The sequence below is a fragment of the Simochromis diagramma genome, unplaced genomic scaffold, assembly GCF_900408965.1.
Source record: "Simochromis diagramma unplaced genomic scaffold, fSimDia1.1 OVJJ01000487.1, whole genome shotgun sequence".
Lineage (NCBI taxonomy): Eukaryota > Metazoa > Chordata > Actinopteri > Cichliformes > Cichlidae > Simochromis > Simochromis diagramma.
The window spans coordinates 6,589,129-6,602,334 of record NW_024387305.1 but is presented as its reverse complement, the minus strand read 5'-3'; the positions used below and the strand labels follow the sequence as shown (position 1 = coordinate 6,602,334).

The 13,206-nt window shown below is 38.6% G+C and overlaps 1 protein-coding gene across 1 annotated transcript; it reads left to right on the top strand.

Moving 5' to 3' along the window:
* Window positions 1–2,891: 2,891 nt before the first annotated feature.
* On the top strand, window positions 2,892–8,740 carry LOC120716787 (nesprin-1-like). The gene is made up of 4 exons (XM_040004397.1): window positions 2,892–2,958; window positions 5,223–5,434; window positions 7,847–8,029; window positions 8,108–8,740. The coding sequence occupies exons 1-4, from the start codon at window positions 2,892–2,894 to the stop codon at window positions 8,273–8,275; spliced, it is 630 nt and encodes a 209-aa protein (XP_039860331.1). The 3' UTR covers window positions 8,276–8,740.
* The last annotated feature ends 4,466 nt before the right edge of the window (window positions 8,741–13,206 follow it).

The following is a 13,206-nucleotide window of genomic DNA, read 5'->3' as shown; positions in this document are numbered from 1 at the left end:
TCCAGGTTTCAAGCTTCACCATAATCCTGTCTTTCAGGCCAGTTTCTCTCGCACTCAACTCCTTCTTCCATCATACTTGGTGCTTGGTAAACTATCTCCGGTGGGGGTGATAATGATATCTCCCCCCTGACCTGTCATCTTGGCTCCCTGCCATAGAATTTGTGTTGTACCTCTTCAATCTCTAGCCGTCAGAGCAGTTCCTTCTTCCAGATGTTGGAACACTGAGCTACTACTTTTGCTGTCAATCTGGATAGCTGTGTATCGAAGATTCCATAGGTGCCACATACTATTCATGTAACGCTTTCCACTGGGGTTACTTGCAGAGTAGCATGCCAACAGCACCTAAAAGGACAGGGGGCCCGACAATCACTCAACCGAATGACTCTGAAATATTGACATTAACGGGGCATTAAACTACAAGTACTACTAATGAAAGCAATCTGACAAATTCTACATCAGATATGTTAAAAACAACAATGCTGAGAATTTAGCTGTATTAACAAGTAAAGTTATCATCCATGATGATATCTGTACATGCAAAGTTGGCTGCTTCTCTCTGTCATTCACAGATCTCTTCATCAAAGACAGTGGGTAGCAACTGTACCAGTTTTATGTAAAGTTCCAAATAACAACACACCATTAGAAATGGAGCTTAAAACCAGGAGCATACAGGCATGACATAAAAAAAAATATCTCTGTGGTTTTTCGCGTTGAAGCTTGGAATCTACAGTCTGTGCACACGTGAGATTAACACTAATATGTCTTAAAGTGGTACAATATGGAACCTTTTATACATACACGTAATAGTTATTACTTTGATGGCAACTAAATTATTTTTTACGGTGTAATCATCAGGTGAGAATTTCTGCCTATTGTATCATTTGGTTTATAACATGATACAAAATGCAGAACTGCACTATTTTGTCACTTTTCTTCAGTAGATTAGAGTTGGCTAGAAAAAAATGTAAACAAGTATCCTTAATATCACTCCGTATGAGTGCATATATGCATCACTGTGAGCTTGTTCACCTGCTAAAGTTAGCACATAGCTCAAAATTATTCACTGCTTAAACACATCATGAAATATTTTTGAGACTCTTACTCCTCTTGGAAGAAAAAGTGAGAGAAGTGTGATTATTTCTTTGTCCTTGAGTTGGAAAATTAAATTTCCCTTCTTACCTTCCAATACCCTGTTGCTGCACAGCAAAACAGATTTTCTTTCTGGGCCTGAGTTGTTTTCTTAAAGGGGCTCAAAACACGAAATGGATAGATGAGGAAAGAAATAAAGATAGAGACAGGTGTAGTTGAAGAGATGGAGAGATGAATAGAAGATGGGGAGTGAGGTGAAAGGGGAAATGGAAAGATGGATAGAAAGATGGATGCATTATTAGGTGGGTGGGTGGTTGTAGGGGGGGGCAGTGAAGTTAGTGGCATCTATAAATAGGTGAATGAATGGATACCTGGCTCGTTGCTGGCTGAATGAGTGGATGGATGGATGAATGGATGGATGGGTGGAGAGATGAAAAGCCTTGAGGTGAGGAGAGATTTTAAAAGATGAATGAATACCGAGCAGTTCACTCTCTGCACTTCTCCATTTTCTTTCTTTCCCCCAGCTCTCGCTCTCTTTTCTCTGGGTCTCTGTCTCGCTCTGTCATTGTTTCTCTCTCTGTTATGGACTCTCTCCCCTCCTCGCTCTCCCTCTCTTATTCTGACCAGATGAGTAATAGCTGTGATGCTGTGGCTTGACTGATTAATGCACTCAAAGAACCGAGGGAGGTGGAGCACAACAAACAGACGGGGGAGGGAGGAAAAAAGAGGAAGAGAAAAGATCTCAGAGAGAAGCCTGAAGAAGAGTTAGTGAGAATGAACATGTGTGTCAGCATGGAAATCTTAATGCTGCCATTCAAGCTGCTGCATCAAGTTGTGTGATTGTCAGAAGGTCCTTTCTTTTTCCTCATCAGTGAAAGTGTTCTCTCTTTTTAATTTTAGAAAAATCATGCTCGGTGGTACTGTGAGGGAATGAATTGATAATAAACAGAAAGTGAAAGAGTAAACACACACACACACACTATTTTATTTTTTTAAAATTTTGGGTTGATGAGGCTGAAGATTGAAGTGAATACTGATTGACTTTTTTTGGTTGTTTTTTTCTCTTGATCACCATCATTGGTAGCTCTTTCTTCTGTTACTTCTCACTTACTAATTAGCAAAACAAAACTACTATGTCTTGATTGTTTTTACTCTCATAGAGCGAGGCACTTCTGCCCGTTTTTGCAATATTAAGATTAGCAAGTATTAATGAGTCATGAACAAGATTTCTGAAACAAAGTCAGCCTGTATATCTTAAATAAAGCAGGAAAACTTCTTTGATGATAAATGCCCCTTCTTTATTTGTCACATGCATAGTTATACAAGTATAACACGCAGTGAAATGTAACCTGACACGCTCCTCGACTTGTGCAAAAATGGGGGGGGTAGAGGAAGAACATTACATATATAATATATACATTAGGTGAATGTGCAGTAGTAGCATGTATGCAGCAAGCAGGTGAATTTTGTACATACAGTGAATTAAATAAGATTGTCTATTCTTATTTAATTCACAATCTGACTATTTTACAGAATAGACGATATAAACCTTGATAAGTGAATCAAGGTACACAACTGCAATATCCTTCATAATTTTGCCAAGTTGCAGTATTAGAGTATGCATTTTGCACAAAACTCATTTTGCATCCCTGAAAAACCAGAAACATTGATATCACTGTGATTATGTGACTTAAATTTGGATGCTTCATCAGATCTTAAGCTTGTGCAATGAGAAAACATCAACTGCTCACTGTACCCCAAGGTTCATGCATTTGTTTAATGTAAATATGTTGTGTTCCATCATGCCGTTGTCGGCCTGTGCTTGGTTACAGCACAATGTAACTGCAGGAGTTGTCACAGTGGTCAGTGGTCAGAAATGGACTTCTAAAAATAGAAGCCATGCTGGAAGTGTGACAGTGCTGCCCAAGGTGACTACCTTAAAGGGTAGACTAGCCAAATTTAAATTGGATATGATTTTCGCTTTTTATGAGCAGGGTTATAGGATATTTCGAGGTGTGACATATTTGTGAATATGTCATTGGCGACAAATATATACCTTCGACAAACTCACATTCATATTGTTTTGTTTGTGTGCTCATCTTGACAGACATGGCTTGAAGCTGTTTACCTTGTCAACAATGAGAACCAGTGAGACATGAAGCACATGCTGGAAACTAACTGGAACATAAATAACAGTTGATGAGAGTTGCTAAAGTTGAAAAGAAAACATAACAGCTGAGGACTCTCAGAAAAATTATGGTTCTTAAATGGTTCTTCAGATGTCTTCATGGTTCTTTAAAGAACCATCATATGTCAAAGAACCTTTTTATTTTGTAGATGGTTCTTTAGCTATTACAAATGGTTCTTTAAAAACAAAAGGTTCTTCATCCTTAGCTATCTAAGTTTGATGGTGTAAAATGGCATAAATATTTATTCACTATAATGAGTGTGTGAATTATACTGTGTGTTTTGTTTGTGTGCATCTGTGTGTGAAGGGGGAGGGCGGGTTACCTGGCAATTAACCGTTAAGAGCAGATGGTAGGAAACTGAATATTCAAATAAAATTTAGAAATACTTGCTTAAAAATATACTGGTGGCAGGGGTGGGGGCCAAAGCCTAAAGACCCTACCCCCAACACCCCTAACCCCGCAAACCCATTGATCACAAATAATGTTTTAATAGAATATGGAATTTATTATTAAGATGTTTATGATTATGGTGAGTTAACAAACAGTAGACACAATACACACATTCAAATATTGTACTTTAGTTTTAAATTTTAGTAAAGTATTACTATTTTCTGCTTCAAGGCATTACTTTTGAGATTATTATACAGAAAATTATTATGCTGAAAATATAGCATAATGATAATACTAGTTATTGTAAACTTTACAAACCATCCAGCAGTACGTAAAGTCAAATTATAAAATACAAGTAAATAACAATTGCACAACAGAATGTCAATGTAATGAACACACCAACACACTTACTTAGGTTTTACAAAGCACACTCCTTAGGTAAAGGATCTCAGTAGTTGTTTATCACTGAGCAATTTGTTAATATGTGTTTCGAGCTAAATAAATGAGCGAGAGAGAGAGAGAGAGACGTTAGAACACGTCAAACTATCCGGTTGTTAAGTGATGACGTGACGAATCCTACTTCCGGGCCTAAAGTAGTCTGCGTTTAATATGGCTTTTGTGTTGTTAACATGTTTAATGTCTTGTATTTTCTTCTATTTAATCTCAAAAAGCTCCTAAAACAGTCAGTGATCACCGTTGACCTCCCTCGGCTTTTATTACCACTAATCATTTATTTAAGCTCAGTTTTTAAAACCTTAGGATGCAACTATTTTTCATTTAATTTTTCATATTTATTTCCTATCTTATTCATAGCCTTTTCCTTTTTTGTTTTCTTTAGGTCACGAGCAGTTGTCCAAGCATTTCACTACATATCGTACTGTGTATGACTGTGTACGTGACAAATAAAATTTGAATTTGAATTTGAATTTTGAACTACAGCCCAGCCCATGCAGCAGTATATGAATGACTAACCTCGTATTGTGCATGGATTATCTCAATTGTTCTCCTGGCTGAAGTTTAGTCCTTTTACAGCATCCTGCCATGCAATTACATTTGTTCCTGACCACCGAGAACACTCACGTTAACTTTTATCGAGTGGAAAAAAAGTTAGCTTGTTTATATTATGCTAACATAGCTGTGTCGCTAGTGGTCACGTAGCACATCATTATATACCAGCTAGCCAAACTTCAGTAACCCTACAAACGTCACTGCTGTTTAGTTTTCTGTCTTCATTTATGTTGGAAGTGATAACAGAGCTGTACGTTTTAATTTGTTTCCAAAACCCCGCAGTCAGGACATGCTATGTTGTATTTAGATAGAAGCTAGCGAGCTAACTTCCTGCTAACTTCTAACTCCGTTAAATGTCATAAATTCCGTTTTCATGGATGCCTGGATGTTAAACTCAATTGTTACACCTGGTAGAGCAGAACGCTGATCATTTTATTAAAGATGAAAGACTTTAGACAGTTTTTCAACTCTCAGTAATGCCATAGTGATCGTTTGATATATGGACCTGCAGCAGAGTTTAGGCCCAGACACGGCTAGTGACGTCAGACTTAACAACCGGATGGCAACCTCTCGAAAGAGAGGGCAGGGGCGGGGGGGTCAGTCGTTGGGATGCGCATGCGCAGACAGATTGCGCGACCGGCGGGCCTGAACTTTCTAAGGGAAAAAACAATTTCTCACGGCCGGTGACAGCGAAGCGGATAACAGTCTTGAGTATCTACTGGTCTTTGACGCTCTGGATTCTGGGACTGTTGGAAAAGGTAAAACATTTTCATTAAAACCTTTTTACTGTTTTGTTTTTGTTACGAGTCATTGTAGCTTGCTGTTAATGTTGTGCTAACAATAACAGTAAGCTATGTTAGATACGTTAGCCGTTGACGTTAACGCAATTTAGTATACAGAACTGTTTTCCTAACAAAGCCACTGTTACAATTAAGTGAAGGTGCTCCCATCTAATTTGAACCTTTGGCCTCTAAAATATGTGGTTCAATTGCGTGCTGTGTACATAATGTAATGTCAGCTAGACCGAAATTAAAATTTATAATATCGTTAAAGTCATTAAAATGGCGCCTGAAGCTTGTTGTGATGTGAATTGTGTGTCTGCTCTAGAAACTCAGAAATTCAGTAGAGCGGAGCCGTACGTTAAATACTCACAACAGCCTGTACTTTGAATTCTGTAAGAGCTGTACAAAATACAGCTATGCATAGGTGTTTTGAATGAATAGAAATATGACACATGAGAAGGTGTGTCTTTGACTGTTCCTGTATAACTTCTTTTCTAGTTAACAAGTTATGCTCCAGTCATTTGATGTTACCAAGATGTATGTTCTTTTGTAATATAGTTACATTTTCTTTGTACATTTCATTTATCCACCATCATACATTAAGCCAAGAAGAGGTCATTATACTAACAAGAGGTATCAACACTGGGCCAAAGTTCAGCACGTGGTTAAAGTTTGTAATCCAGCCAGGGTGTAAATATGACTCAGCAGGCAGCATCAACACATAAATCTACTCTACCCGGCTTAAATCACAAGACCACCTCTGACCGAAAAGCTGTAGATTTTTCTTGTTTGCACAAATTAATTCAGATTCGCACTAATTCTTTTCACAGCTCCAACAAAATGAGGAAGAGGAGGGGGAGGAAAAACAATTAGATTGAATTACAAATGTATGGAAGTCGAGGACAAGGAGAAGGAAGCTTAGGATGAGGAGGAAGAGAAGCAGCAGGAGCATCTTTAGTGATATCTATGATGTCATTGAGATTTGTTTCATTAATATGGTCCTCTCACAAAAAAAGATGACTTGTTTTAGTTAACCTACTTCCTGTATTAAATAGTGATTTGCAAAACGTGGAAAACCACAGAGCAGGCGCATATAGTGCATCTGCAGGTAAATGAACATCAAATCTCTCAGACTAAAATCTGTATTATACTTTTAGTCTTATCCCCCTTATGATAAAACCCATGTCAGCCATTGGTTTATGGACTTTGTATTTTGAAGCCTCAACATTTGTTTTATTGCTATTGCTATGTTGTTTTTTGTTAGCCTTTTGGGACCATATTAGGATGAGGGATCAGAATCTTTAGCGTGTATCCATAAGATTTGTACAGCAGATCCAAGTTGTGCCTTGAAAACAGGAACGTTGTCTGCATAGAGGAGAACTTTAATAGCAGACTTGTACAAAGTGAGACTGTGGGGCGATCGTGGCTCAAGAGTTGGGCGTTCGTCTTGTAATCGGAAGGTTGCCGGTTCGAGTGTCGGTCGTTGTATCCCTGGGCAAGACACTTCACCCACTGCCTACTGGTGGTGGTCAGAGTGTGCCAGTGTCCAGCAGCCTCGCCTCTGTCAGGGTGGCTGTGGCTACAATGTAGCTTGCCATCACCAGTGTGTGAATGGGTGAATGACTGAATGTGTAAAGCACTTTGGGGGTCCTTAGGGACTAGTAAAGCGCTATACAAATACAGGCCATTTACCATTTGTGCTCACATTTGCTGCAAACACTCGTTTTAATTCTGTTACCCTGTTTTGATGCAGAATTCAGTTAAAATCAGGCACTTCTTTTATAATGTGTTCTTGTGGCACGATCTGATATCCTCGTGTTGGTGTTGTTCCCAGATCATTATACTAAATGTTGTTCCAGGATCAACATTGCAAGTGACCAATCAGAATGTTGTGACGTCATACTTTTGCGACTTCGGAAAAAAAACCGGCGTAAAACAAAAAACTGTACTTAAGCTGCGTGAAACCGCCTCTGTCCGCCGATCAACGGACCCTGACCCTGACCCTAACCCTAACCGTAACCCTTTAATAAACGGTAAGCAGAATTGATATTGTCCTTGCAACAGTGGAATTTCATAAATGCACGAATGGCTTGGCGCGCAAAAGAATAACGTCACAACAATGTGATTGGTCACTTGCAATGTTGAACCTGGAACAACATTTTCATGATGGTCTGGGAACAACACCAACACGAGGATATCAGATCATCCTGTTCTTGTGAATTGATTGTGTATCGCAAACATTTGATTTGACTTTCCGCGAGACAACAGTCGTCCGCTGGCCAAAAACATTTTCCAAATACCTCCACGTGATCAAGCCTGGATTTAGAAAAGAATAGTAAAAGAATCTGCACCTCCTGCTTCACATGCAATTTGTGTTTGTGTGTTCAGAGGTGGCAGCGAGAGGGGAGACCTCGGCTCACCCAGCTGGAGAGCCTGACCAGGAGGAGTCGAACATTAACTATGCTCTTCCAGGGCACCCTGCAGACTCTGCTGCTGGGAACAGCGAGGGAGTGCGGCCGCTGCTGGGATGACGTGAACGCCAAACAGGAGTCCATCATAGGTCAACTGCAGGTATGCGAGTCAGACCTTCTGAGGAGGGTTTCGGTTTTCTCTCTTCTTTACAATTGACCCTTGTTTTCTCTCTCTCAGCTCCTTGTCTCAGAGTGGGAGGGATTTGAAGCACAAAGGGAGGAGCTTGTCGTTTGGTTGGCTGATATGGATGTCCACCTGAGTGAGGTTGACCAGCTGACAGGAAACACCTGTGAAAAACTGAAACAACTGCAGGTGTGGGGTTGTTTTGATATGACATATATTTAATATGAGACATTGTCCTAAACTGGACTAACAAAAGACAATGAGTCCAACATGAAACTTGCCTTACATAACCCTGAAGTTCATTAATCATTTTAATCATAAACTCGTTGAAATATTTTTACTGAACATGCAAACATCTGCTGATGAAAATGTGTTGATTTATTGGTCCGTTATGACGCTATTGCTATTTCTAATGTTGTTATCACTTTCTGATATTTTATTAATTAAACAATACATGTTGTGTTATCTATAGATATAGTATTTATATATATATATATATTTATTTATAGTATAGTATAGTAAAAAAAAAAAATTATTACTGTTTAAATGACTAATATGTGACATGTATTAGTAGTGATGTTGTGCTGAGGGTTAAAATGCCCTTTTGTCTTTTGGTATACAACGAAATGGCAATAAACCATTAATATATGTCTATGCTGTACTCGTATTGATTTTACCCTACTGAAATTCAATTTATGTTACATTTTATTTTGAAAGATTTAAAATGTTTCTTTACAGAACCATTTCAAAAAAGGTTCTTTAAAACTGTTTTTAAAAAACCATTTGAAGGACCTTTTAAAAAAATGGTTCTTTAAAGAACCATTTTAAGAAAGGTTCTTTGAAAAACCTATAAAGGTGCCCCAAAGAACCATTTCTTCATGGTTCTTTGGGGCACATTTAAAGGTTCTTCAATGAACCACTGAAAGAAATATTTCTTCAAAGAACCATTGTTTGAAAGGTTCTTTGTGGCACCAAAAAAGGTTTTTCTATGGCATCAGTCTAAAGAACCACTTTTGGTTCCAGTTGGCACCTTTATTTTTCTGACCTCCAAACTCCAAAATTTAGATTATCAGAAATGTATACCTCTGACATATAATTTATATGAGATATTTAACTCACAGTGTAGTACTAACTATGCAAACAATAAATTAATGAGCAAATATAATAAATATACCAATAGCCAAGTTTTGCTGGGTTAAGGGAACACTAAGAGGAAGGCTCACCACATATGTGTTGACAGTTATTGGAAATTTCATGTGAGAAAAGGCACTTCTAGAAAAACAAGCGTTTAAATCAAAACCTGAAACTGTCAGTTCATCCTTTGGTTTTCATCCAATACCTGCATGCAAATTTAAATGTAGTGTTTTCTTACTCTCTTCCTCTGTTTTATTGCTTACCTTGTTTTTCTTGATACTCAATAAACCATCTTGAGAAAGCAGTAAGCATATTTTTGAGGTTAGAATCTAAATCTAATCGAAGTTAAAAGCCTTTTTTTTTTTTTTTTTTATCAGAAAAGAACAAAAGATTGAAGTTTTGGAAGGGGATCAGTCAGAGGAAATTGTAGGCTAACATCAGAAGGGCCAGCCTTTCCTGAATAGGAAAAAGTATATTTTAGATGGAAACAAATCTGCAAATTATTCAAGGTGATGAGTGATAGATATTAGAATGAAAAAGCACTAAAACGGTTATGTGCTACCTTGTGTCAAAGGATAATTTTTAGAGCTAGTCATTTGGCTGTGAGTGTTTCAGTACATGCATGTGTCTGTATTTGTAGGTTTGTGCATTAGTTTCCAACCTAGCCTTCTGGCCTCATGGTGGCAGGGACAGGTGTTCTAGAACGAAGATATGGTTACGTTTCTACACACAATGAATCACCGAAAAAAAGAAAGCATATACAAAGTGATGGAGAATTGGAGTGTATTTCTTTCATTCTTTTTTTTTTTCTATTGGCTTCATTTTTCTTTATTCCTCTGTCCTATCGATCCAAGGCTCCCCTACCTCTTTGTCTTTCACCCTCTTTCATCAGATGATTCTGTTTCACATGCGTTGGTTTCACTCAGAGCACCCGTTAACTGTTAACCTTCATACTCTAACTCTACAGATCCATCATCACACTGGGTATGTGTGAGCATATAGAATAAGTGCTTACAGTAGATTCTTTCAAAGACAGTCATGTTGTTATAAACCACTTGGTGGCACTGTGGTACTGGAGCCAGACAATAGTCATTTTTTTTCTGTATTACAAATTTTTGCTGTCTTAATGAAGGTCCACAAAATTAATGTAAGCTGTGAGAGAGACAGGAAGAGCAAGTGTGTGAAGAAGGCAGGGAATCTGAGTTGGGAGATGGATAACTAAAAGTGGAATAGGGAAGCTCTGGCATGGTGAGATCTGTTGTATCCACAGCCATGCATAGAGAGCAGGGATAGGGGAGAGATGAGGCATTTTGCATCATAGCTTAAGCCTCATTTCCATGCCTAAACCCTGCTACCTCTTTTACAATACAAGGGATGCTGAGATGTGGGGTGATATAACATAACAGCAGCACATAACCATGACTACCCGCTTTCAAAATGTCAAGTCTCTAATATGAGCATGCACTAAAACTCCTTTTTATGGCAGATATTGCAGATTTTCAGATGCAGTACCCTGCAATTAACTGTCATTCCCTCTGTCTCAATTCCAAAGAGATGAAAATGGTGATAATCATTCTCCATTAATACTTATCGCATTCGTGATCAGTGAGCAAGATTTCATGAAAAAAAGAAGAAGCTCAAATTAAAGTTTTGGTTTTTTAGTCTTTATTTATCTATGGAAAGTTGAGCAAGTAAGACAGTGTTTCTGTTCGTAAAAGCTGCCAGAGTGTACAGTTCACATAGCATTTTCCAACACTTATCCGTTATCTCTAAATAGCCACAGTATATAGGTAATGCTGCAATTTCAGTTGCTTCAGTAGATCCAGTTTTCATTGTTGTAGGTATGAAAACTGTATGTCTTAAAACACTGTGTGGTGCCACCCTTTACATCACTACTTAGATGTAATCAGAAATAAATGTATCAGATATGATAAAGCTGTGTTGGGCTATCAGTAGAACTTGCTATTTCAGATCATTTGTGCAGGCAATGCTTAATTGTTGTACATGTCAATAGACATGTAGTATTCATATAAAGATATTATAGCTTATATTAAAGCTGTGGAACAAAAAGTATGAACTAAAAGACAACAACACCTTTTGTAGATTTAATTGAATACTTTGGTGATCATCTTATGTGGGCTTTTCACCAGTGACACCCTCTCGGAAAATAGAGTACCGTAATTGTCAGGCTATAAGCTGCTACTTTTTGCACCAGCTTTGAACCCTGTGGCTTTTAGTCAGGTGCGGCTTTTCTATGGATTGTCCATGATTTTTGTGATATCGTAAGACGATTTGTTTTGTTTGTTCCGCTGTTGTACGGCACTACGTTGCCTGGCGGAAGGGCATGTGATCAGACACAGAGTATCGGAGTTCAAGAGTGGTATGTTGGTCACATGTCCGTCCGCCAGGCAACGTAGTGCCGTACGAAGTAGCGTGAAAAACAAACTTCAAAGTAGCGCTACGCGTTCAGCGGGAGGCGTGGATGACGAGCGGCGATAAACTTGCAAAAATCAAGTTATGCTCAACTCCACCAGTGGATTCTGACAGCGTGGAAAAGTGTGAAAACATCCATGATCACCAACGGATTTCAAAAGGCTGGACTACTGCATGATGGAGAGGAGGACACCGCCACGGCCCTTCTGAGGGTGTTCAACTCCGACACTGACAACGAGGATTTCTTTGGTTTTGAAAGTGACAACACAGGAGAGAAGCGGAGACTGGATGACGTAGCCATCCTGAGCCTGTTCGTTTCCGACACTGGAGAAGAGGACTTTGGTGGTTTTAGTGCGCAGGAAGAAGAGAAAGATGGTGGTGAATGACTGACTTTCCGATCGTTAAGTCTGACGTCACTAGCCGTGTCTGGGCCTAAACTCCGCTGCAGGTCCATATATCAAACGATCACTATGGCATTACTGAGAGTTGAAAAACTGTCTAAAGTCTTTCATCTTTAATAAAATGATCAGCGTTCTGCTCTACCAGGTGTAACAATTGAGTTTAACATCCAGGCATCCATGAAAACGGAATTTATGACATTTAACGGAGTTAGAAGTTAGCAGGAAGTTAGCTCGCTAGCTTCTATCTAAATACAATATAGCATGTCCTGACTGCGGGGTTTTGGAAACAAATTAAAATGTACAGCTCTGTTATCACTTACAACATAAATGAAGACAGAAAACTAAACAGCAGTGACGTTTGTAGGGTTACTGAAGTTTGGCTAGCTGGTATATAATGATGTGCTACGTGACCGCTAGCGACACAGCTATGTTAGCATAATATAAACAAGCTAACTTTTTTCCACTCGATAAACGTTAACGTGAGTGTTCTCGGTGGTCAGGAACAAATGTAATTGCATGGCAGGATGCTGTAAAAGGACCAAACTTCAGCCAGGAGAACAACTGAGATAATCCATCTACAATACGAGGTTAGTCATTCATATACTGCTGCATGGGCTGGGCTGTAGTTACATCCTAAGGTTTTAAAAACTGAGCTTAAATAAATGATTAGCGGTAATAAAAGCTGAGGGAGGTCAACAGTGATCACTGACTGTTTTAGGAGCTTTTTGAGATTAAATAGAAAAAAATACAAAACATTAAACATGTTAACAACACAAAAGCCATATTAAACGCAGACTACTTTAGGCCCGGAAGTAGGATTCGTCACGTCATCACTTAACAACCGGTTTCTTTTTGTTAAAGCCGTGTCACTGCACCTGAGCCTAAAAGGTAGGCCGAATCTATTTTTCTGGTGGCTGTAGGTTATTGTTATGTACTACATTTGTTACTCGTTTATGAAGCACAGTACATGTTTCGTACTTGTAATTACCGGTACTTGTACATATACCCTAAAAAGTTATGCAAATATGTACCCGTAACTTGTTGTACCCGTTAAACCAACAGTGTGTGAATTAAGGGGAACTTGCCTTTGTGTGTGATGTTAGATATTGCAGCAATGACAGCAATACATACAAATATGCACAATTTTCCCAGTGATGACCCCAATGAATTTTTTTTTTCTTTTGG

What these genes read in the sequence shown, in the direction of transcription:
- LOC120716787 (XM_040004397.1), top strand. Translation starts at nt 2,892, where the DNA reads ATGCCGTTGTCGGCCTGTGCTTGGTTACAGCACAATGTAACTGCAGGA. An exon ending in AGTTGTCACAGTGGTCAGTG is followed by an intron (nt 2,959 to 5,222) that starts GTCAGAAATGGA and finishes TAGTGACGTCAG; the next exon opens with ACTTAACAACCGGATGGCAA. An exon ending in TTCTGGGACTGTTGGAAAAG is followed by an intron (nt 5,435 to 7,846) that starts GTAAAACATTTT and finishes TTGTGTGTTCAG; the next exon opens with AGGTGGCAGCGAGAGGGGAG.